Source organism: Gadus chalcogrammus, chromosome 10, assembly GCF_026213295.1.
Source record: "Gadus chalcogrammus isolate NIFS_2021 chromosome 10, NIFS_Gcha_1.0, whole genome shotgun sequence".
Lineage (NCBI taxonomy): Eukaryota > Metazoa > Chordata > Actinopteri > Gadiformes > Gadidae > Gadus > Gadus chalcogrammus.
The window spans coordinates 16719863-16745786 of NC_079421.1; the positions used below are offsets into that span (position 1 = coordinate 16719863).

Here is a 25924-nt window from a genome sequence, read left to right on the forward strand (position 1 = left end):
TTGATCAATTTAATGTAGCTGAATATTTGGGCCGATGTGATTGGTAGTCCGACAACAATTTGAGTTGGGAGAGAAATGCAGACTTATGGTTTTGATGTTCATCTATTTGAGTTCTACGCATCATCATCATCATCAATACGGGGTCGTTGATACAGATGAGCATGCATGACAACGACTGCAGGCCCAAGCCAATGATTAATTCCACTGAATTCAGATGACTGTATTAGCACTGCGTTTCCCCTGGTTGGATCCTCTCTGATACAATGAGGTGTTACAGGATTGCATATAAGCAACCGTGTCAAATGTATTGCACATAACGTATGGGTACCATTTCTTTGGACGTTTCATACATTTAAATGGAAAGATTTATGTAAATAAATATTTAAAATAATTACTTTTATAGGTTGTGAGCGGCCAGATAACGTAAAATCTCTGTAGCGCATGCAGTTGGTTGCCGCCGACTCCTTTCTCCCGGTTGTTTGGTGTGGTCTAAAAGGCAGGAAGTGTTGACAGACTGTCGCCGGGGCAACACTGTGTTGATGTTGAGGGAAGCGGGCCAGCTGCCAGACATGGCTAACAGGGTGGTTTAGAATAAAAGCCGTAGCACTTCAGCCTGCGGGGAGATAAGAACAGTTGGCCCTTGCTGAGTTTAGAGCTAAACGATAGCAGTGGGTGGGGTTGAGGAAGCAAGGGAATGGAAATGGAGGTTTGTCAGTGGATGGGAGGGGATTGGGGGGGGGGGGGGGGGGGGGAAGCTGGAGGGGATGGTGTTTTGCCTTTCACTGTTATCTTCTGCTGTGCAGGAATGTTCATGACTTCATTTTCTGTCCCTCCACATTGCATCGTGAAGGAAATTGTTCATTTTTATGTGTTATTTTATGTTTTTTTACTATGAATATTTTATTGTGAGGAAGGGGAGCGATGACGTTGACAGGCATGAGATTTAGCCATTTTGCACTCCTTTGAGATATTCTGTTGTTTTTTTATTTGTTTTGTTTGTTAGTTTTGTCGATTGTCTTGCTATGATGTGTCTTATCCGAGTGCTGCTTATGAATTATTTCGCTTATGTTTTGGAAGGTGGTGGATCCCAAATAATGATTCATGTCAATCTGCAGTCAAAAACCTTTTTGATTTATCACTCTGTCAAAATATATATTTACATATTATTATAACATTTCCTAAAATTAAGGTTGAAGTGAGAATTTTAAGTAGAAGCATACTTCAATTTGCCATATTTATCATTAAACCGTTCAGGCCATTGTAATGAATTCTAGAAAAGAACAGAAACGTAGATTCCTGTTTGCCCATCCATGACCTTTTCCAGAGAGTGACTCACTCTCATTCACTCCATAAGTCTTACATTCTGCGGGGGAAAAATCAAAAGAAAACTTGTACGCCGCTATTTTTGGATGATCAACCGATACCATATTTGCATAGGCCCATATAGGTCTACATACTTGCCTGTACTGCTCTGCCAGTATATGTTCTCTCCATGTACCCTGAATGGTAACTAAACTTGTGATTGGGGTCAATCAATTGTGTCTGATGTAGCTGACCGAAGGGTCTTACCGTGCCCTGCGTATACACTGCAAAGTGTGTTTGTGAGAGCGAGCCAGAGAATCTTAATGTCTAAGTGATCTGTACTCACACTTAAGAGTGTGTGTGTATGTTGGAGAATTCTGTGTGCATGACTGAGAGAGAGCGAGAGAGGGCGAGAGAGAGAGAAAGACTATGTGCCGTCTCTCTTCCTCGGTGATGCAGGTACGGAGTGTTTACATCATCTGTGTAACTATACCCTCACCTGTTCATGTGCGTGCAACGTCTAATAAACAGAACCCTGTGCTTTTGATTGAAACTTTCTTCTGTTTGTCTCTGCGGTGTCTCCGGTTACCTCACCTGGCATTAATGAGCCTCAGTCTCTGCAACGTTCCAGAGACATCCCGTCTCGGACTGCGTTGTCCATCGATGACGCAAACGGTTTAACTTTGAGATCATCAATCCACTGTCTTTCCCCTTTGTCTGAATTTATAGTGTTTCTCCCTCCGAGACAACTTCTCGTCTAACTCCTTTCTTTCCCTAGGAAAGGTACTTTCAAAGTAATCCTTCTGCAAACCAGCTGGGTTCAATTTAGATTTTGGTATGGAAGTGTTCCATACATGGCTTACCTGATATGACCATATACGGTAGCTTATATAATATACTGATACGCTATTGGCTAGCGTATCAGTGCTTCAGAAAGTAGCATGGATTGTTATTTTGGAGCTCTTTTAGTAGTGGTTCACTACTACGCCATGATATCTCTGCGGTCTGAAACGACATGTCCTGGCTGCATGAAATGATTAAGTATCCTCCAGATGTGGAGTTAACACTGATTAAAAAGTCCGTTCTCAAGGGGAACTGGTGTATTTTCCTGAAGGATAAGTGAGAGGACTTTTATTATTTTCCGTTTTTTTCACCCAAGCACATTTTCTTCTGGATAGGTCACACACTCCTAATATGGTCACAACACTCCACTCCAGGCTTTCCCAGAATTCTTTATTATCTTTATTTCTTCTTTTTCTATACCTATATGTTTAAAGATCACCGCGTTCTGTATACCATCTCGTCTTTATCATTGCTAAATGTCAGTCAGATTGTTTATTTTGATTTAAGATGAAATTATGTATTGATGGGCTACAACTTTTTTATTTTACTGCAGTAGACTCACTTACACTGTGTTGGAGCAGTGGGATGTTAATGGCAAGACAATTAATTTATTTTGTGAACATTAGAACTCGTCTGGTCCAGTTGTGTAGCAAAAAATACATCCCCATCCGACCATCCGTCTCCTCAAAGTCACCTTCTGAAACAGCAACCCGCATCAATTACAGTTTTCAATTTGCAGTTGTAAGAAGAAAGCTGGAGCCTAAATCCCAGTTCGAAATATTTACTTTAGTTTTAGAATGAGTCATCTTGATACAATTTCTCGCCGTCCTCTTGACCAAAGAAGGAGGGCAGTGAACATGAATAAAAAAACAGATCCGATGGTGGGGTTGCGTAATGTATTGTATCTTCTTTTTTTTTTTTAAACAACTTAACGTTGGAATGGCGCCCATCCGAAGCGGACCGAAAAAAACACGCCAAAACAAATGAGAGATTTCCGTTTTATTTACACGCAGTACATCAGTGCTATGTGGTTGTTTATAAGATCAGCACACAGACGCTTCTGAGCGTGACTGTAGAGTTTTTATTTTTTTCCCTACTTTGCTCCTCCTGTCTTTAAAGCGGGCTGCTTATACCTCTTGCTCCAAGTCGTTGAAGGTTGAAGGCTACTGTTCGTCTGCATTTACAAAGGTGAGTTTTACATCACTTAACAGAGCACTTTTTTTTTTTGGAATGCCTTTTATTTATGAGGGTTACATCGCGTAGCGTAGCCTATCTCAGTTATTGCCTTAGAAAATAGTTTAGTTGTCATAAAGTAGCTTACTTTGTAAAAGATGAATTCCATTTTTTGCATGTTTCAGGAAATTATTAAATATGTTATAGGCTATATAACATATTAATATTCTTTTTTATTCTTTCTTAATAGTTACCTATTATTGTCATAGTCATCAAAGAGAATGGAGCAATAGGATTTTTTGCATCCTTAACATAGGTCAGACAAGACAAAACCAAGCTGCAATAGCTCTCTCTCTCTCTCTCTCTCTCTCTCTCTCTCTCTCTCTCTCTCTCTCTCTCTCTCTCTCTCTCTCTCTCTCCTCTTTCATGTTGGACAGCTGCCAAACCAAGTACATGATGTCATCAAAGATTTTCTCTTTTATGGTTCCTGTATGACATCACCTATTGCGCAGGAGGGTAAAACACATAAAAAAAAGCTTGAAATGCCCTTATAATTACATTCAGACTTTTCTTCTTTGTCTGCAGATTTTTTTTTACTATAAATAAGAATTTATGTACTCATTCATCTGGAACACATATTTTTAGATTTGAATGCACCTCATTGTGTTTTATGTAATGTGTTGTTAAGTTGAAAGGGCACAACACTCATATTTTTCATATTAATGTCGACATTTACTTGATGACAGGATTTTTTGTTATCTTGAACCAGAGAACAAGTTGGCGTATACCAACTTTTTGTTTACGTTTGTCTAAACCCTAAGCCTTGCTAGTGCTTAAGACATATTTTTTAAGCTTAATTTTTCATTTAAAATAGGGTTCACTTTAAGTGCGACTGGTAGAGAGAAAGTTAAGGTTAGGGATGGATCGAAAGACAGGGAGGTGGAGGGATGTCACACACAGCGGACACAAAGTATTAAGCTAATCTGAACTAAGCATGCACTCCTCTCAGAGAAGTTCTCATCCACAGTTCTTTTTAAACAGTTGCATTCAGTTTCCAATATTTAGCTCTAAAAAAATACAAAGGACAGTTTCACAAATGATTTGAGCGAGTTGATGTGTATTGGGGTTAGAGCGAAAAAAGAAATGCAAATCCGATAGCTCGAAAAAACCCAACAAATCCGATCACCAAACGATGAACATTATTGAATAATCAGGACCAAGTAGAGAGCTAATCAAATATAAAAAATAAAAAAACATCAAGTGTGGATGAAAGTTGTACCTGTAATACTGCTAATATAAAGCCTGACATCGACCAAAATAACTATGGACGCATTGGATAAACCTACAACCAAGCATAGCAATGAACATTATGTGATGTAGAGCCGTAGAGCCGTAGTCAGTTGGTAAATCAAACATTTACTGAATCCTGTTTGTGTAATACTTTCAACCGACTGTTCCACTTCAGTGGCATCCATCTTGGTTTTTTGACGGAAGTGCTGGAGGTTGGCCAGACGCATCTGCCAGAGCAAATAAAAACACGAGCTCGGTGATGCGTCTGGTTCCCAGGCTTACTAATATGATTCATCGATGCAGATAAACATTATGCTACTCTGGTATTTCACATCAACACAACAATGAAATATTTCTACGATGGAAATATGTATGACTCCTGATAAAAAAGTAGCAGTAGACAGACTTAATAGTATTTTAATAGAGACTCTTGAGTCATAAAATACCAGCCTGTGTGTGTGTGTGTGTATGTGTGTGTCTCCGTGGAGGTGTGAGGGAAAATAAGACATCAACCCCCCCCTCACCTCTTTAAATGAGACCCTGCTGCTCATTAGTGGAACACATTGACCTAGCTGATGTGCGCACAACGGCCCGTAGCCTTTTCTTCCTCTTGATAAAATGTTATTGTGTTTCGAAGTTGGCCCTCCTGGCCCTTTGTTCAGCCAGAAATCACACGTGTGTGTCTGTGTTTGGCGTTTTTGTCCTACGCACTGCTTGTTAGTGCTTTCGTAGCCAGCCTTGTGTGTATCCGAGCATTTCTCTGTCTGTGTGTTGGTGATTTATTGTGTGTGTATAATATGTATGGCTCTATCTGTTGTGGAGTAACAGTTGCCAGTGGTAGCGTTTATCTTCCTGACTTTGATTGACTGACTCTCGCACATTTCTTTCTTTCTCTCTCTCTCTCTCTTTCTATTTTTTCTTTCTCTCTCTCTCTTTCTCGCTCTCATCTTTCTTTCTCTCATCTCTCTCATCTCTCTCTCTCTCTCTCTCTCTCTCTCTCTCTCTCTCTCTCTCTCTCTCTCTCTCTCTCTCTCTCTCACGCTCACTCGCTCACTCACTCACTCACTCACTCACTCACTCGCTCACTCACTCACTCACTCACTCACTCACTCACTCTTCTCGCTCTGTGGGCTAGCCAGGAATGGAGGGTGACTCAATACGAAACACTGTTCTGGGCCAGCATTCACATTGAGGAACGAGGTTGCAGGTACATTAGGCTCTCTCGTCTTGTCTGTGTAATCTTGTGTAAACTCCTACGATGAATGGTGGGGTAGAGTGGGAGGAGATGTGTGTTTATTCCTGCTCCACTTGGGAGAACTTATATTTAATGTAATGGAATAGCTCTCTCAACCTGTCTCTAAAGGGTCCCTTTCCAGCAAACTGGTCATTAAATAAATGGTCCATTACAGGAAGGGAGAGAAAAACAACCTGTGGCACCCACAATGGGCCTTATTTACCTTGCAGCCATCTTGGTTTCTACGCGCTAGCTGAATTCTGTGTTCAGACTCTCCACCGAGCTAGCGTTTAGAATCAAAATGGAACCAATGGCAGCTAGGGGATTAAGCCCCATCGTGAAATGATTGAGAGAAGTGAAGAGAATGCATCATAGATTATTCATACTAAATTGCTTATAATAAAGTACATGTCTGCTATCACTTAATTAATAATTTAAGCTTCAAAATTACATAGAATATATATATATATATATATATATATATATATATATATATATAAATATATATATATATTATTTATTTATTTAAAAGGGACAGTGTGCATTAATCAAACATGGCCATTGAATCGGACATATAAATGCACCAGATTTAGTTAAAAAACTATTTTTCATCTGTAGTCCCTGGCAGGGTGATCTTAGAACATACAAAAGCATAAAAGCAACACAACATATAGTTAGACAGATGATTGACATCAACATTATATGGACAAAAAACATAAAATCGGTAAACGTGGAGCTCTTAAGCAGTTAGTAAGCTCACAATCACAGACAAGAGGGAGGTTAGTATAGCATTACCACACTCAAGGGAACACATTACCTATGGTCCAGTATCCATTGCTTTATGGATTTAGGGAAATAGTTTATGTTTGTATTATTCCTAAATTCAATTGGTATGCACTGGAGTTCCAGGTGTGTGCTGCTCGATAAGAGAAAGCTGACTAAGTAAAATGTTCTTCTGTATGGTATTTTGCAGTCCCCACTAGCAGAAGATTTTGTTGTTTTGTACAAACCGAAAAAAGAAAAAATGAATAGTTGATATAGCACTGATAAATCTTTATTATGAGATGCTATGGTACTTCAATAATAATAACACAATGTATATAATAATACAACTTAAAACATTAAATATTAAATAAATAAAGGTCATTCTTTCCTATACATGGAAACATGTTATTTATGGCATATCATGTGTAGCTAATGATGATGTCATGAGCAATTTCCATTTGCGGAAAAGCAGGGATTAGGAAACAGTTGGTAGGCAGGGGGGCAGTGGTGGTGGAGCCATGGGGGTGTCTGGAGGTCTGGCCCCAGATTCAGTACCTCGCTGGTACTGACTATTGTTGCTCGATCATGTGATAAAGCCACTGCCCAGATTAAATGCACAAACAACACACACACACACACACACACACACACATACACACACTTGAACAACCAAATTCTCTCTATCTCTGTCTCTTTAACACCCACACACATGTGTGTGAATGTTGCACATCCAGCCACACAAATTCACACCACATCATCTTCAGTCAAATCACACTCCAGAACATGTTTTGCTACCATCTTTCTCCTAAGCACATAAGTGGCGCTGGACAGATAAAAAACAAGGCAGGCCCGAGCCAGCTTCGGAATAAACAGCCCTACGAATGTTGATGGCAGACAACCACCACCAACAGAATTATTGGGAAAAAGCCAGCAGGAGGCACTGTCAGATGCGCAGATGAAGTGAAGATGGATGGATTAGGGAGAGGGAGGGAAGGTCTGAATTATTGTTGTTTGTGTCTGCAAGCGTCTCTATGATGTCGGTTGACTCCTGTAGCTGGATGTAATGCAGGATAAATTTAAACTTCCATTAAGCATGTCCTGCTATGCTTAATGGACCACATATTATCTGTAATTACACCCAGATGCCCCTGAATGATGAAGCGCTTGGACACGGACACACACTCTCACACAAGCTTTTTTTTGTGTTGAAATACGAGGGTCAGTGTTGCCAGAATCATTATCAATGATTAAGTCCGTCCATCTGCATCAGCCTAAGGGAGACAGACAGACAGGCGATGACGAACAACAACATGGACACATAGATCTATTATAACTTCCTAAAGGACAACTTTGATGACTTCAGCATCAACCCGCTGATTCATACGTTCCTATGTCTCTCCTTAGCGGGTAGTATTACGTACATCTGTCGGTGTCTTTTCTTTGAGACGTGATGTCAAAGGACCCACCGTGTCTTTTGAAAAGCCCTACACCTTTGGTTGAAAGGTCACTCAGTAGCAGTATCAAGTGCACCGTGGCCTCTTCTTGTTTATTTATTAGCGTCATGATCACATAGCCCAGGAATCCCCAATCCCCAATCGCCTACTTGATCCATCCCCACTGAATAATGGCATTAACCCAATACCTCTGTTGCATGTCCTAAAAAGGACCTTGTTGGCTCTGGACGTCAGGTGGGGGCCGGGCTGGTGTTGGGGGTCCTGGGTGTGTCAGTGTAAGGGTGAGGGTCACACCAGGGTATATAGTACACACCCACTACAGTATGGGCACCATGGGTCTCCCGTGGATGCTACTGCTACTGCCGGCCTCTTTGGGTTTCTAGTTCCATCTTCTCTGTTAGCTGGAGGAACACTACCCAAACACAAACATGTCTTTCAGGCACACAGGTAAGGCAAGATCTGTCATGTGTTCATTGACTATGAAGCATTCAGTTATTGGGCGGATACATTTGTCGAAATATGACTTAGAGTGAATCTTTCATACTATTGCAGATTTATAATATAAAAGACCATGCTTATTAATTCCTACACTTAGGTGCGGACAATGGGGTCAAAACCTAGATCTGCTCAGCAATCAAACACCCTGCCTATAATATATACATTACAGACGTGATGTAGTGATAGTAATTCTGTGTTATCGGTTACATACATTTAGGATATTTACTTTCAAGATACATGTTTCGCAAAGCTGTTTGAGTTGGAGTTCTATTGGTTGTTTAGGATGGTAGGAATCACTAGCCTGGTTTCCAGACCTCATGATGCGACTTAGGTTCAGAGAGGTGGTACGGCAGCCGTCTGCTAGCTCCGGGTGATTATAGACTACAGGGAAATAATTGAATTTGTTGGACAATTATGTGTGGGATGCTGAAGGGCATCGCCTAGCAGGGAGCGGAGTTACAGAGCAGGAAGGAGAGACGGACTGTTTCCAAATCCGACTCATTATAGGGAAATCGGGTTCCTGTTGGATTTCTTCAGTTTATATGCATTTAGAGATGAAACGTTGATCGTATATGGGGTAGTAGTGTAAGAAATGATTTAACTGCATAAGATCAAATAAAAAAAAGTGTTTCTTAAACCAACTTCTATGGTTTGTAATAAGTGAAGTGATGTTGTGTTGGCCGGGTGTTGCCATCTCTGTTCTTGTCCCCAGTTCACTCTCTACAGTCTATCTTTAGCACCACTATGCATGAATCATCATTTAAAGTGGTCCGACTCTGACCTTTCTCATTAAAGTCCTTTGTTCCCCAGCGGCTGCAATGGTATACCCCAATCCACCCCGATTTAGGAGCCTGGAACATACCACGGCTGTTATAGAGGGGACAGCTGTCGGGCTGTTTGTGAAAGGAGATTAAGGTCTTGGTCATAGATGAGTCGTGTCTGGAGCCCCAGTGTCTGAACAGTCCCAGAAGTACCCACCCAGTTTGTTTCTCTGAAAGGTCAACTAGATTGATAAAGGACAGCTTGAACACCAGATCCATGTATTCTGCTTTGAGTGAGGTTATCATGTTCAGTATTGCTATCAGGAAGGTGGTGTGTGTGTGTGTGTGTGTTGATAAGGCTTTACCATTTATATTTTTTTATCGGCCTGTGTGTGTGTGTGTGTGTGTGTGTGTGTGTGTGTGTGTGTGTGTGTGTGTGTGTGTATGTGTGTGTGTGTGTGTGTGTGTGTGTGTGTGTGTGTGTGAGATGGGGGGGGGGGCGTTGTTGATGTGTGTTGACAGTTTTACCTTTGGCTACAATTCCATATTGTGTGTGTGTGTGTGTGTGTGTGTGTGTGTGTGATTGTGTGTGTGAAAGAGAGAGAGCGGAAGGCAGCACAAGCCAAACTTATATCCTCTAGCACAGCTGCAGATAGTCCATCCCTCCCTCCCTCCCCATCACTCCATCCCTCGACCCAGGCTACATCTATCCAACCCTGGCGATGACACACACACACACACACACACACACACACACACACACACACACACACACACACACACACACACACACACACACACACACACACACACACACACACACACACACACACGTCCTGGGTCTCAGAGTGCATACCCTCAGCCCTGGAGCCCTCGACCCTCTCTCTCTGTCTAACACGGCTGTTTACCACATCCCACTCAAATAGTTCCAATTCCCTGGTATAAATATTTGCCCCCCCCCCCGTGTTCCTATGGTAACCAGCAGGACTAAATGGCATGGCGACCGGGGCCGTATCCCACCATGGCCTTCTGATTGTGTTGGGCCGGATTGACACACTTTGACCTTAACAATCATATCTGATGAGAGAATCTCCCGCTGTATTGCACCACATACGCGCACACGCATCTATGCAGGGAATGTGTACACACCAGAGAAGGAAATTAACTTTTTTGCCCACCAGCCACTGTGGCAGGTATTTTTAAAAATCTACCAGCCACTCATCTTTTTTACCAGCCACTTTTTATACGCTATATATTTTTTTAATATATGTGTACATTTTAAACAATATAATAGTAACAATAGATAAGAAGATCTTTTTTTCCTTCAGAAGTGATTTTTACTGTAAGTAGGTTCTAAGGAACAGAGTTAAAAACCTTACTCTTACCACATATGATAAACAATACACAGGTATCTGCCATGTTAAGTCATGTTTATTTCAAAGGTCTTATGATGAAAAGTTAACAATAAAACAACATGCATGGCTACACCATCATAACATGTTATTTACATGTGACTGCATACAAATTTGTCCACAGACCTGTAACTAAAGAATGATAGTAAGCATTATTGGCCCTTAACACTAATATAAAAAAAAAAAAAGAATTCGAACACCACTACAAAATGGCGAGCACCCTACATAGTGCACTATATCCGTGATAGGGAACGATTTCGAACACAGCTATGATCTCACGCCGAACGCGTGAGACTTGAGAGCCCTGTTACCGATATATTATCCCGGATGTTGACAGTCCCAGTTCAGCAAAAGTGGCGTAGAAGAAGAAGGGGGCCGGATGTTGATCCACCCGCAGACACACATGTGCGCACACACACACATGCGTGCACACACACACACACACACACACACACACACACACACACACACACACACACAGAAACACACACACACACACACACACACACACACACACACACACACACACACACACACACACACACACACAGCGTAGATTTGAGATGAAGATGTGAGATGTGAGATGAATAATTCTGGGGCGTGCTTAGGGTCCCCTAGTCTCAATAGACATTCTAATGACCCCCACACACCCCCGCCGGCTGCCTTAGCGGCGTGATGGGAATGCAGGGAATGTCGCTAGCACTCCTCTGTTTACATCTTTTTGGACACTAATAGCAAATAACATTGCCTTGCTGAAATGCGGACAGGCAAAGGGTGGATCGTGGTGGTGATGAGGGGACTGGTGTGTGGGATCGTGTGTGTGTGTGTGTGTGGGGGGGGGGGGGGGGGGGGGGGAGTCACACTTGTTTGTGTGTGTAGAAGCAAGAGGGCAGGGGGGGCAGACCTTCTAAAAATATGACATCAACTTTGCAATTTGGAACACGATAACACAGCCGGCCTGCAGAATCCCGACAACACATTGTGATGGCAGAGACTACTCACACACACACACGCACAGATTAAAGTACTCTCACACACACACACACACACACACACACACACACACACACACACACACACACACACACACACATACATTAAGGCACTCTATCACACACACACACACACCCTTTCTCTCTCACACAAACACACACCCGTCTCTCTCTCTCTCTCTCTCTCTCTCTCGCACACACACACACGCACGCACGCACACACCTCACTTGGCTGGTATACTGGAGGCCAGCAGTGACCTTCTGGTAATAACAATAACGGGATATCTTTCACTCTCCTGTCCATTATCCAATTTTATGTATGGGTATATTGTGTATATTGTGTTTATATTGCCTACAGACACAAACAACAACCACTATTATACTGTGGTTGTATAATTGTATCACACCCCGGGAAAAAAATTATAATAAAAAATTATTGTATTGTATTAAGGGGAATGATGCCCCCTGCTGGTGTTTAATAGTTATGTGCTTTACTGTATTTCTTCTAGGAACCCCCAGGAGCTATCTCTCCTCCACCATGACCGAACGATTCGACTGCTTCTACTGCCGTGACAACCTGCACGGCAAGAAGTACGTGCAGAAGGACGAGAAGCACGTGTGCACCAAGTGCTTTGACAAGATCTGCGCCAACACGTGCGTGGAATGCCGACGCCCTATCGGGGCCGACGCTAAGGTGAAGTACACTAAAACAAAATAAATAAAAAAAGTGATCTGAGAGAAAAGTAGAATGACGACAAAAAACATATTTTTTTAGTTTATAGACACTGTCAAAAATGTTGGGCAGATGTTGCTCTGGCGGCCCGCTGATTCCTCCCACCCCGGAGTGAGGCCCACATAGTTACACGGATGAGAGTGTTCAATTACTGCCTAATAAAGTTACGCATCCCCAACTCCCTTGACTCTTCCGCATGACGTTCCAACGCACATGAACGCTTCTGTAATAGGCTACCCGGCTGATAGTTTGGATAGAACCCCAGGAGTGAACTGTGCCAACATAATTAAGCAGTTCTTATATGAAGACTAAACAAGTAACAGGTTCCTCACCCCTTTCTTCGCTCTGTTTATCCAGGAGCTCACCCACAAGAACCGCTACTGGCACGAGGACTGCTTCCGCTGCGCCAAGTGCTACGCCCCGCTGGCCAGCGAGGCCTTCAACGCTCGGGACGACGGCAAGATCATGTGCGGCAAGTGCGGCTCCCGCGAGGATGGCAACCGTTGCCAGGGTTGCTACAAGGTGGTCCTGCCAGGTGGGTTTAGGTTTTGGTCCAACATTGCACAAAACCGTAACACATCCCTGCCGATTTGATTAGTTTCTATCACTTCTTTGCAATCATCACTTTATTTAACAGTTTATTTCCGGGTGGTTTATAAACCCAAACCCCACGTCGTGTTAAAATGCATCTCAGGAAGGGAAGAATCCAGTGGGCCTGTAGCAGGGCGTCAGGGTCACGGTTTACCTCCTCATATTGCTGGGCTCTTGTTCAGTCGTTCCCACTGTATCAGCCTCGGCTTGTCGGGCTGTGTTTCAGGATCCCAGAACGTGGAGTACAAGAAGAAGGTATGGCATGAGGACTGCTTCAAGTGCTTCGAGTGCAAGCTGCCCATCCGCGCGCAGAGCTTCCTGAACAAGGGCGACGACATCTACTGCGCCCCCTGCCACGACAAGAAGTTCTCCAAGAAATGCTTCCATTGCAAGCAGGTAGGCTGTGTGTTCCTCTTGTGATTATCATCGGTTTCATACAGACTGACCCAGAATGAAATGGACACACTCACAGGTTCACATGTGGGCCTCTGATTCACTTTATTTGGAAAAGGATGTGAGAGACTAAGGATTAATCTAAGGGAACGAGTCTAACTCAAGAGTCACTCTTCCCGGGGTTTAGTTGGGAGTGCAACATGGGACACCAAGCCCCACACAAATCAACAGTGGCCGTACACTGTTTGAACTAACCCCTTATCTATGTCTCCCTCTGTGCGTCAGCCAATCACCACGGGGGGCATCAGCTACCAGGACCAGCCCTGGCACTCCGAATGCTTCGTGTGCCGTACCTGCCGCAAGCCCCTGGCCGGGGCGCGCTTCACCGCCCACGAGAACGACATCTTCTGCGTGGACTGCTACAAGACCGACGTGGCCAAGAAGTGTCACGGATGCAAGAACCCCATCACAGGCGAGCACTGCTAGCACACACACACACACACACACACACACACATTATTTAAATAATTCGATCTAGAATGTACGCCAGAGAATAAACTCGAAAAACTGAATTAGGTGCTGTATTCCGAGGCAAGGCATGTTTAATCAGATAACACCCTTCTTGCGCACTTTCCGATTGCCTTTACATAGGCAGGATTATTCTCTTCTGTACATTCACTCCCCGCACACTGAGGTCATCTGACCTTGGTATTTTGATCTGTAAACGCCATTAAATATCTGGCAATTCCCTTATTACTTGCAAAAGACCCATTTGATGTCCGCCCAACTCTAATGAGCTTAACATTCACTACTTTCATTTCAAGAAGCCAGATTTTTCGACTGTAACATCACTGACTGTAATTATTCTGCTGCAGTGAGGTCCAATCTGAAACCAATTCAAATGTGTCCAGTGGCAACGCAAATTGAAACCGCATTCATTTCTGAACACACAATCCACACAGACTTCTCTGTTGTGTTTGTGCTGGCGAGTGACAGATGTCCCTGTGTGTGTCCTGTTCCTTGTGGTGCTGCAGGGTTTGGCCATGGCACCAACGTGGTGAACTACGAAGGCTTCTCCTGGCACGAGTACTGCTTCAACTGCAAGAAGTGCTGCCTCAGCTTGGCCAACAAGCGCTTCGTGCTCAACGGAGAACATATCTACTGCCCCGACTGCGCTAAGAAGCTGTGAGCGGCAGGAAAAGGAAACGCTCCACTGAGGTCCAGAGGAAAGATCAGTCAGAGGGAAAGTGTGTTCAAGTGGAAGTACAGCTTTTCCTAGAAATTATTTTCAATGCTATTGCAATTTTAACGTTAAAAATGCTTGTATACGTCTTTTCCACGGTAATTGGTGATAACATCCACGCTGTATGACATTGGGAAGGGATCATGTAAAGGCTTCATTTTAAGATAGCATGAACCGTTAGTAAGTATGTCTTTGGGTTAAAGGGGTGATATTATGCCACAAGATGCGAGTGTGATTAGCCATTACAAGCCGTTTGAATATCGGCCATTTCCAGATTTTCAAATGGCTAATCACACTCGCACCTGTTGGCATGTCACCCCTTTAACTAATTACCAACAGTGAATGTTTCATGGCTATATATTAGCAAGTGTTCTTTGGCGAGCCTGTGAACTATATTAATACAAGCTTTTTTTCTCCTGTTGCCTTACAAAGAAAAGCCCTTTTCAATGGCTCCTGGGATCATTGAAAGAGAAGATATTGCTTTCTTAGCGTTAACTGCTGCTAATCCATACAAGCTTTGATATACATATTCCAAACAACTTTAGATGCTTTGAGAACCTTATAAGCATTTACTAAGATGATCAAAAAAGGCATTGTGAGTTTAACTGACTACGCCTGTGCTTTAATAATGAATAAATACAAGGATGTTAATTACCCCCTGCTGTAATTTAATGAGTGCAAAAGACACAAGAAAAGTAGTTTTGCAAAAGTTTATTTTTTTTAAACAGTTTGTATAATTTCAGTACACTTAAGATGTATTTACAAATATAATTTTTGGACAGGGCTTTATTAGGTTTGAACAAAAACCCTCTATTAAGAGCGAACGAGAGAATGAGAGAGAAACAAATATTCAATTCACACTGTCGCCCTAGTTGGGTCGACTGATTGTCGTGGCCGAGGTATGGATGCGACAAATTCGTATTATTTATGTAATTCTATCAAAATAAAAGTCTTAACCTAAGGCACCGTTCTACTCTAGCGCTAGACCGTGTTGTCGATAAAGAGCGGTTCAACTCCGCCAGCGACGCTTTTTATCCCTCAGCCTGCAGAAATGTAACCGGTATTAAACATTAAAATAAAAAAATTATCCGAGCGTGAAATCTAGGAGTCCCTTCGAGCAGCAAGCAGCAATTGTCCCCTACACGTTTGCGTTCTGTATGCCTAGTTGTGCCTACGATATAGAAAAGGACTCAACATGCCAAAGGGCTTCACTGTGAGGGTTAGGGAGTGGGTAATTCTAGGTTAAGAAAAAAAAGGAAATAGTCAACCAAGTATGTGGACAGTGACTGAACAAGCCAATTCCATCACAACCAATTTTATTCTGCAGTAGTACAACTGCCTCACAAACCAGTAATTCATAAAAAAAAGCCTCATACACAGCGTGTTAATTTTGAAAAAGTTAAAATTTAACTTTTTCGTTGAAACCTTTGGGATAAATAATGGATGAATGCTAAACCTGTGTTGCGCTCAGAAACATGTGGAATGATTAAGGGCGGCTTATTGAGTGCGTTACATTCTTTATGCTTGTTATTTAAAGCGTATCTCTATGCTATATGGTCTAGCCAGTAGATATATATTTACAAAGAGGTTGGATTTAACCAGACACACTTGAAGGTCCAAAAACTAGGGAGGCGAAAAAAAAGGTCCATAAAAAAATAACGCATATTTGGAAATGTCAAGCGTTACGAACTTCAAGCTTTCAACACGTTTGTGTGCATCAAGAAAAAAAGATAATGCTGGACATGACTGACCGAACTCTAAATTCTTTCCCGTCCCAATGGTGTTTAACAATGGTCAACGTGCACTGTTGCACACTTCCAAAAGTGCATTGGTGGGAGTCCACGTCAACAAGCCTGCGTTATCAATCCAACAGTAATCCACATCCTGTCACATAATGGGAGACCAGAGTAAGCCGACATAGAAAGCAGTGAAGGTGCTCTTTTGTACACCTTCATCCAACCACTGCGGACCAAGCCAGTGATTCTGGATCAGAGATTTAGGACCAAAATGCCATCGAAATTAAACATTCCCTGGAACACAGAAGACCCCCTGTAACTCCCTGCCACGGTTTTAGTCTAGAGATGAGCGCAGTGTAAAGTCTGAGGGGATGGGGTGGGTTGGGGTGGGGGGGGGGGGGGGCACACACGCACTGTGCCCAAAGGCAAGGCAGCGCTCTACTCACAACCCAAGCCCTTAGCTCAAGTACAGTAACAGACACACCAGACGACTACACCCTTTCCTTAACATGGCTTCAGTTGGCCTAATACTGATTATATACAAAAATAACACTTAAATACATACATAGAAATATGTAGAAATATATTTCATATACAAACAGCCAAATTATATATATATATAAATTAGAATCATGTTGTTTTTTTTGCCAAGAGACGCTTGCTTTGCGTGTATTTTGTAGAGAATCTTTAGTTATTAAGGTTATTGGGATAGCACACACACAACAGTCAAAGGACCCACACAGATAACAGTATAGACCATAGGACTCCATTGCAGCATGTTTAAAAACTTGTCGGCCCTTAAGTGAATTTACTTCTGCAGCATTAGCCCTGAGCAACTTCGGGGATGTGAGACAGAAGCCACACCACTGTGGAGTACTGAACACACACACACACACACACACGCACACGCACACACACACCTTAAGTGGAACAGGTGCAATCATTTCAGATTGGACCATGGTCTACGACAGCTTTCACTGGATTCTATTCTAATGCGAGTATCTATTAACAATGAGTCTATGTACACATGTAAATTGAGCGAAACACGAGTCAAGTTACGAACGCCTAAAGTCAGTTCCAATGAACGGAAAAACACAACGGACGACAGCGGAAACTTCTATGAACATTGAGTTCACGGCACTGAGCCCATTGATTCCCAGAGGCCCCCAGGGAACTATGGTCAAAGGTGTTGGTTGTGACGGGCCCCTGGGGGTCTAGGGTGAAGGGTGCTGGGTGTTGTAGGGAGCACTTGTGCTCACCTTAATCGAAAAAAAACGTCTGGTGGAAGGAGAAACGATAGGTGGGAGATATTGGGAGGGAAAGACAGGACAGGAGAATCGGTCCTTCCAGGAAGCTGTAAACAAAGTGTGTGAACACCAGCCTTGTAGACACACCTTTTTCCTCTTCTGAATATGCTTTATCATGTGTATGAATCATAAGCAACTTGGGTTGTTAACTCACCCAGAAAGTACATTGCAATACCTATAAGGCCATGTTGCGGGGATGTTGAAATTTAATTTTGCATTACTGATAAAACAATTACTTTCAGGAGAATGACCACATATAAATGTTCCTTTCATGAAATCACAATTCCACTCCCCTTTACATCCACCCAGGTGTGCGTTCATTCTGGAATAATCTCAAAAGAGAGAGAGAGAGAGCGAGCGAGCGAGCAAGACAAGGGGGGGGGAGGGGAAACGACATATGATGAACAGCAATGGACATCAAAAGAGAAAAGGACTTATAAATTACAACACCTCACCACTGGCAAAGTGAAAACCATAAAAAACATTTAGAAATATAAACCAAACCAGAGAAAACTAAACCACGCACGTAGAAGTTTGAGGGGACAAAGAATGACTTGATGGGAGGGTACACCATTTCTTCTGAAACGGTATGATCTTATTTTTTCTTTGTGGTGCTGGAGGTACGGTCTCTCCGCCATCTTGCGGTCCTACGTTGGTTGGCTGAGAGGGTCCGGGTGAGAACAGAAGGTCCAATAGGAGGGGCAGTTGAACGGAGGGGGAGGGGCTAATGGAGGAGTGTTTGGAAGAGCTCGGCCGGATGGGACGTCTGGGAGTGCAATAGTACGAGGCAGAGGGCGGAGCCAGGGGCATCAAACCTCTGCAGAGGTGAGAATACAGAGACGCGAGTTAATATATACTTATATGGAATTGACAGAGATTCAAATACACACATTGACCCTGGTTCCAGTGAGGATGTAGCAAAATAACTAAACAAACATTTAAAACATTTAAACAAAAGATTTCCCTCTCAAATCCAATCGTCATGAATAAAAAGGAAAAGAATAACACAAACCTCATTATGAAAAATACATAGTTTGATTTTATCAGGCAGAACGTACCACATACGTGCAAATTCTACACATGGAGAGCTTATGGAGAGGGTACCACTATTAAAAACCATACCTACTATAACTAAACTTAAACACTCCCACCCCCATCCTTCTTGGGGCTTACCTGCCAGGGCTTCCAGGGGCTGGGGGGAGGAATGCATGCTCTTGACCCCGGGGGCCCCGTTGTCCTCGAAGGCCCCGCGGGGGGGCCCGTCGGAGGCCCCGTCACAGTCGATCAGGCCCTGGTTGCGGTCCTCGGACTGCAGCAGGGGCCGGCTCTTGGAGTGCACGTTGAGGTCGATGAGCTCCTCGAAGCTCCAGGGGCCCGGCTTGCCGTTGACGCCCGGCACCAGGCCCGCCTTGGAGGCATCCTCCTCGTTCAGGAACTCCGAGCCCTCCACCAGCCGGCTCTTGGGAATGGGGCTGGAGGGTGAGAGGGAGAGGGGCATAGGTCGTAAGAGGCTGGACTTCTACTGACATTCATTTATTTCTGCTGGTAAGAAGTGGGGGAGAGGAATTTCATAGAAATATATACATCTTTGGTTTGGATCACAATATGAATATACAATAAAGTCCCACAAGCAGTGGTTAGCCGGATGTGTGACTGCGTGGGTGCGTGCCGTACCTGACGGCCTGGGTCCCGTCTGTGCTCATGTCATTGTTGTTCTCCTTGTCGTCGGTGTCCGACTGGCCGTTGACGCTGCCCACGGGCGTCTGCCTCTCGCTGACCGGCTCACCGCCGGCCACGCAGCACTCCTCTTCCTTAGCGGCGTCGGCCTCCCCGTCCGCATCCTCATGATGGACCATGTCGTCCTCTACGCAACAGAAAACCAGGATGGAAGAAGTCAGTGGAGGACCCCCGTGGGTGAATACATAGGTGGGCATGGGCGGACATTAGTGGTTTTAACAAATTTTGATACGGCGATATGCCGTCGCCCTTCTTCGTGCGATACGAGAATCGATACACTGACGCCAAATATCGATATAATATATAGTATTTTTTTCTGAGAATTATTTTGCATTTTAATAATTTATTCATGAAGAGTTAGACAGGAAATACCGCCCCAAAAATCGATACTTTAATTAAATAATTTGTCAAATTTGATGAGGGATAATAGACCCGGCGACGTTCTATACATTATCCAGCTTATTACACGGCTACTTGCCAAAACGAAAAAAAATAACTTCACATGGTGTGTCTTTTTAAAATTAATTCGTAGTGTTGATCAGCAGAGAAATAGTCCGCCAAAGATGTTGACGTCGCTTAGCAACCGAAGACGCTGGGGTTGACAAGTTACCAAAGACGTCATTAGAGGCAAAACGTCCTTTGTTTTCCTTGACAGCGGTCAATTATACTTAGCAACGGTGAATTATCAAATATAATTCACCGCCGGAAGTTGTGAAAAGCCCATGCAAGTGAACGGAGCGTTCCACGGCATTGAGAAGACCCGTGTAATAAATATCGATAATTGCGGAATCGCTTTGTTGCGATATTATCAGTATCGCGGGCGATGTATCGCGTGTCGCATTGGGAGGTACCCTGTGATCCCCGACCCTAGCAGATATATACAGGCCGTAAGAAGGCCTAGTGAGAGAGGAGTGGAGGTCTGGCTCATGGTGAGAGAGAAGTGGAGATCTGGCTCATGGTGAGAGGTGAGAGATCTCACCCTTAGCTTCACAGTCAATGTCGTCCACGTCATCTTCACCATCGTCCTGGTCGTCTTTATCATCATCATCACCGTCTCTCTTCACAGGAGATACAAACGTCACATTGTCAAACACGCACACAATACAAAACATCGTCATATTGGCACCAAACATGTCTCCCACACACACACACACACACACACACACACACACACACACACACACACACACACACACACACACACACACACACACACACACACACACACACACACACACACACACACACACACACACACACACCTCACCTTATCGCTGTCTTCACCTTTCCTTGTTCTCTTCATTATTTCCTCAATTCTCTAAAATGAAAGAATAGAATGTTTGAATGCCTACTTAAGATATTTATTGCATCACATATGCAATGAACAGAAAGTAGCGTTAGCTTTGTCTTGCCTGCTACAGTAGTCACTGAGAACATTACGATTTGTTGGAAATTAATCACTGTGATAGTGCTTGTGTGTGTGTGTGCGCGGGTTTATGGCGGTGTGTGTATGCACGTGCGTTGACAGCTTCAGACGATGCCTCAGGCAGCGAATGAGGGCGATATGGTTCATTGCGTTTAATTATGGTCATGATTTATAATTAAGTTGTCGTTTCATGTCTGTGCAAATAAATAAGACCGACATCAGCCTCGCCTCGGGTTATAGCCTAACCCATAAAACTCTACTGAACAAAACTTTCCAAACAAAAAGACCATCCATCCAAACCAGGTTACCACTAGGCCTGAACGATTTGGGGAAAGGATCTAAATGCAATTATTTCGACCAATATTGCAATTGCAATTTTGTGTGCGATTTTTCTTTTTAAAGTTCCTTATGTTGTGTATTATTCACTAAACAAGCAATACATCATTCTATAGCATGACCAACGCAACATTGGAAGCAGTCAACGTATAAATTGCTCTTTCCTTTGGGCGAGGTCTATGTGTTTAGTTGAATTGATTCATGAATTTATATTATAACATCTCAAAAATATAAATCTTACTGATCTCCAGTCAGTAATGGTACAAATCCCCCCCCTGAATTTTTTTATCATATATACATGTATATATTTTTTTTAATCGCAGCCTTTGCGATTTGCAAATCACGGTCGGTTTGAATTGGATTAACCGTTCAGCCCTAGCTCCCACTGAACGTCTTTCATCCGGTCTACGTCACCTTCTTCCTCTCCATGCGCTCCTGCTGGTTCTGCTGCAGGACGCGCTCGCGCTCCACCCGCACCCGCTCCGCCTCCTCCAGGGCGCGGGCCTCCGCCTCCTCGCGCTCGCGCTGGAGCTCCTCCTGCCTCAGGACCTCCTCGGCGGCCAGCCTCACCCGGTCCTCCTCGGCCTGCAGCGCCTCCTCCTCGTCCCGCTGGGCCTTCTCCTCCGCCTGCCTCTTCTGCGTCTCCTCACGCTCCAGCCGGGCCACCTCCGCCAGCCGCTGCTCCTCCTCCTTCCTCAGCCTGCGGACGGAGGTGGTGGGGGGGTCACGTGGGGGTGGAGAGATGTGTCGGTCGCGGGAGGGAGTATTTCGGGGAGGCGGAGGGGAAACGGTACGCAGGGGGGAAAAGTATGCGGAGGAGATCATCATTCGATAAAAGCTCGTTTTATCTCTTGAGCTAGTCCAAATTGTTATAAACTTATTATAGTTTAGTTTTTCCCCTTCCTGGTTTTATTATCAAGTATTACAAGGTGACATTTTATACCACCACGTGTGAGCCACTTGCATGCCGTTTTGAAAAAGTGGGCGTGCCCACCTAGATGTACGCTAGATAGATCAGTCTACCAGCCTACCAGCCGACCCGGTGGACGCTAGCAAACGTTGCTCATCTATCCGTCATACATCTAGGTGGACAAGCATTACTATGATGTCAGAAGAGGCAGATTTTCTGAACGGCTTGTAACAGCTAATCCCCATATTATACCACCTGGTGGTATAATATTATACCACCTGGTGGTATAATATGTCACCTTTAAGACAAAAAGAAACACCACAAAGGTTTCGTTAACGGCATAAACACTTTTTCCCCTATTCAAGTGAACGCACAACAACAACACAAATTTCCTAAGCGCATTCTCCCCTCGGTCGGCTGATCCAGAGGAATTAAAGCACAATGAGGGCTCCGCTTTGTTAGCCGTCCAGCCACTGTACATAGCACTGGCACTGGCTCCCTCCTCACCTCTCCTCCTCCTCCCTCTGTACCCGGAGCAGCTCGTCCTTCTCCTTCTGCTCCCGAGCCAGCCGGCGGTTCTCCGCCAGCATCTTGGCCGCCTCCTCCTTGGAGCTGGTCCCCACCATCGCCTTGGGGTCTTCGCCGCAGCCAAGGAAAAAAAAAAAAAAAAAAGGGTGAACCCCACCCCCCGAAAGATGCAGAGGTTAGGATCAGCAGAACAAAAGCCAACGTGGGTCAGACGACTTCCTGTCTACCGCGATGACCTCAGCGCGATCGAGAGAGCGTAGCGGCGAGCGGGTGACTGAAGTGGACGAGCCGCGGCGCAGGGGGGTGACTACAGAGGAGAGGTGGAGCGCGGGTCAGGGAGGGGCGGCCTCGCGAACAGCCTGGGCTCCGGGGACTCGTGCAGGTTTCCACATGATCCCCCCGGTCCCAGCCTTATCAAAGGGCCCTCTGTGAGGGGCCGGCGCGCGGACGCCGGCGTCGGTAAACACCAACCGGTTGCAGAACAATCAGGTGCTGTGAGTGTGAGTTCGGGGAACTGTGAGGATCTGGGTGGGGGAGGTGTGGCTGAGAGGGGGGGAGGGGTTTCAGACTTTTTGGTCAAACTGCACCAGCTGTGTTGCAGTGGTCTTCGACTGCAAGTTCAACAAAGGCTAGTAAAAGAAAAAAGGGAGACGCAATCCTGTGATTTGTGGGTTTGCCCGCTAGATGGCAGCAGGAATGCACGCGCATAAGGACACTGTACTTCCGATCGCTCCTCATAGTGGTGCGTTAGCGGTACTGCAGTGTCGCATGCGCCCGCTACAGTGTCAACATTAATCACAAACATCCTGGTTGGATATTTAATAACCCTTCCTAGGCGAGAGCCAATATCCAGACGGACCGACCAACCCTCCCTGGAGCCGAGCGTGGCCATGACAAGCTCTTTGTTCAAGACGCCGTTCAAACAGCATCAATAATCCATTGGCAGGAACACAGGAAATGAAGGCAGGACTACCAATATAAGTGTGTGATCTGATATTGTATTCCATTCATACTGTTCTATTTATTATGGTTATTGTAAATATATATTAATGACTTATTTTGGTTTGCCTAAAAATGAAAAAAAAGGTGATTATATCTAATATGTAGAAAATTAAATGCAAAATATATGTTTGTATATATATGTATGTGTATTGTATCTAGTGCATTCTGTCATGCCTTGTGCACCACTGCCACTAACAATGCGTCAGCTGCAGCTGCGTTCTGCTGTGTGCCAGAGCGTGTACACGGGCACGGCGTCTCACCGTCTTTGTCCTTGCTCTTGCTGTGGGGGGCCGGCGGGGCGGGAGAGGGGCTGGGGGAGGAGGCGCTGGCCTGGCCCGAGTCGGGGGACGGGGGGTGCACGGGCTGACCGGGTAGAAGGTCCTTGGACTTGGAGTCCCTCTTGCGCAGGGTTTGGGGTCCCGTCGGGGTGAGAGCCGGCTTCTGGATGGGAGGGGGTTTAGAGGCGGGGGCCGCGGCGTTGGGCTGTGGGGACGGGGGGCGCTGTTTCCCCGCGCCGGGGGAAGGGGGCCGGGAGCGTGAGCCTTGCCTACGGGGGGGAGACGAGAGAGAGAGCGAGAGAGAGAGCGAGAGAAGTGAGTCGTTTTGTACCAGACAGCAACAGACTCCTCGCTAGTCACACAAACACATCGCTGCGTCTACAGTCCTGGAGACGGAGAGGGTAACATCAGTTCTGTGCGTGCGTGCCTGCGCTGATCCGTGCGTGTTCTTACTTGGCTGCCGCTGGGGAGGGGGTCCTCTTGGGTGCTGGGGAGGGGGCTCTCTTGGGTGCCGGGGACGGGGTCCTCTTGGGTGCGGGAGGGGGGGCCGGGGAGGGTGACCTGTTGCGGCCCAGGGAGTTGGACGGGGACGGGGGGCGCTGGCTCATGGGCGAGGTTAACCTTCTGTCCTTCTAGGGGTCCAGAGAGGTGGGGGAGAAGACATGGAATGGGAGTTGCATGTTATTATTCCGACCTTGACAAACAGTTAGATCATGACACGTGTGCCTGTTTATACATTTATTACAATTAATTGGACAAAATCCAAATAGAGTAACGGACACATTTTCTAAGATGGAACGAGAGCATCCCTGTCTTATTGAAGGTGGTGAAATGCTACACGTATGCTCTTGTCCGTAGCTGTTGCCTGTTTCTCCACGGTAGAGATTTGACTGGGTCTTCAAAATGGCTTCAAAGGTCTCATCGGTGAGTAATATTAGACGGATGTGGCTTTCGACTGCTTCCTCATCCATTTTTAATGCACGTGTCATGTTTGGCTCCGAGAAGCTGTCGGACGCATCAGAGGTCAGCCAGGGCGTCCACAGCCACTGCGTGCAGATGCATCGAAGACACAGACACAAATGTACGTTTCCTATATGCACAAAGCCACCGTGGAAGAAGGTGGGCCTAGATGACCCGGATTTGCTCAAATTGTGATGCACTGCAAAGTCAACTATTAAACCTTGCAGTCAACACATTGTGGTTGCTTGTTTCAGAAGGTGTATCTGCCTTGGTTTCACAGCCGGCTTAAAGAGCCATCGTTTGTTGAACAGACAAGAGGAAGAGGGGGAGGAACTGATATGAAAAAAACTGAGCAGACATAGCCATTGTCTAATCAGATGACCGTCAACTCCCATTCGTGTCTATTCAGACTGTCAAGCTCATCTAAAGCCACTATAGGCAACAACAGAGAAACCTCAATAGAGGGATTTTCTTATGCATGCAGGAGCTTCGCCTTGAGACGTTGTCGACACAATGCAATACTGATCCAACAATAAACAAACGATTATTATTCCATTTTGCACATAATGCCAATACTGTCACACATACCATCTTATCGGTATATGCAGTGCAAGTCAGATTGCAAGACGCAAAGAAGAATAACCCTGTTCAGATTCTGACAAGCATACTATAAATTAGCCTTGCAAAAGCATCATCAGCAAAGAAATAACATCCTAAACATAAACTTTAGGATAGATAAAAGTTAATTTCCCCAAGCACGCTATATGACTGTGTGCAGGCAGGGAATGGAAAGTGGGAGAACTGGGAAATCACCGGTCATTGACAGGTGGCACTAAGGCCGGGCGTGGCTCGCTTTGCATGGGCCAATCTGTTCCATGTAGAACCGCACTACTGTGGCCGCCATTGTCTCAGCAATAGGGACAGTATCCGACTGTGTCCACAGCGGAGAAAGACTTGCTGGCTGGCTTGACCCAGAGAGGGAACAGAGACTGCCACTCCTCAACCCATGCTAGGCACAAT

At 44.8% G+C, this 25924-nt stretch overlaps 2 protein-coding genes across 8 annotated transcripts in view; one reads left to right on the forward strand and one right to left on the reverse strand.

Moving 5' to 3' along the window:
- Positions 1-3147: 3147 nt before the first annotated feature.
- Positions 3148-15362, forward strand: fhl1a (four and a half LIM domains 1a). 2 transcript variants are annotated; one of them, XM_056601184.1, is made up of 6 exons: positions 3148-3333; positions 12234-12418; positions 12815-12992; positions 13275-13444; positions 13727-13913; positions 14476-15362. In XM_056601184.1, the coding sequence occupies exons 2-6, from the start codon at positions 12263-12265 to the stop codon at positions 14628-14630; spliced, it is 846 nt and encodes a 281-aa protein (XP_056457159.1). In that variant the 5' UTR covers positions 3148-3333; positions 12234-12262; the 3' UTR covers positions 14631-15362. The 2 variants fall into 2 exon arrangements, with proteins under 2 accessions (XP_056457159.1, XP_056457158.1); XM_056601183.1 differs by lacking the exon at positions 3148-3333 and adding an exon at positions 8372-8508.
- A 1439-nt stretch (positions 15363-16801) lies between these two features.
- The window catches only part of map7d3 (MAP7 domain containing 3), a 30523-nt gene continuing 21400 nt past the window's right edge, over positions 16802-25924 (reverse strand). For all 6 annotated transcript variants that reach the window (XM_056601180.1, XM_056601182.1, XM_056601181.1 and 3 more), the window contains 9 exons: positions 24398-24576; positions 23927-24213; positions 22644-22773; positions 21641-21926; positions 20732-20782; positions 20444-20522; positions 19402-19591; positions 18901-19199; positions 16802-18544 (listed from right to left, as the gene is read on the reverse strand). In XM_056601180.1, coding sequence (XP_056457155.1) covers positions 18537-18544; positions 18901-19199; positions 19402-19591; positions 20444-20522; positions 20732-20782; positions 21641-21926; positions 22644-22773; positions 23927-24213; positions 24398-24576 — 1509 coding nt within the window. In that variant the 3' untranslated portion in view covers positions 16802-18536. The remainder of the gene's footprint in view (positions 18545-18900; positions 19200-19401; positions 19592-20443; positions 20523-20731; positions 20783-21640; positions 21927-22643; positions 22774-23926; positions 24214-24397; positions 24577-25924) is intronic.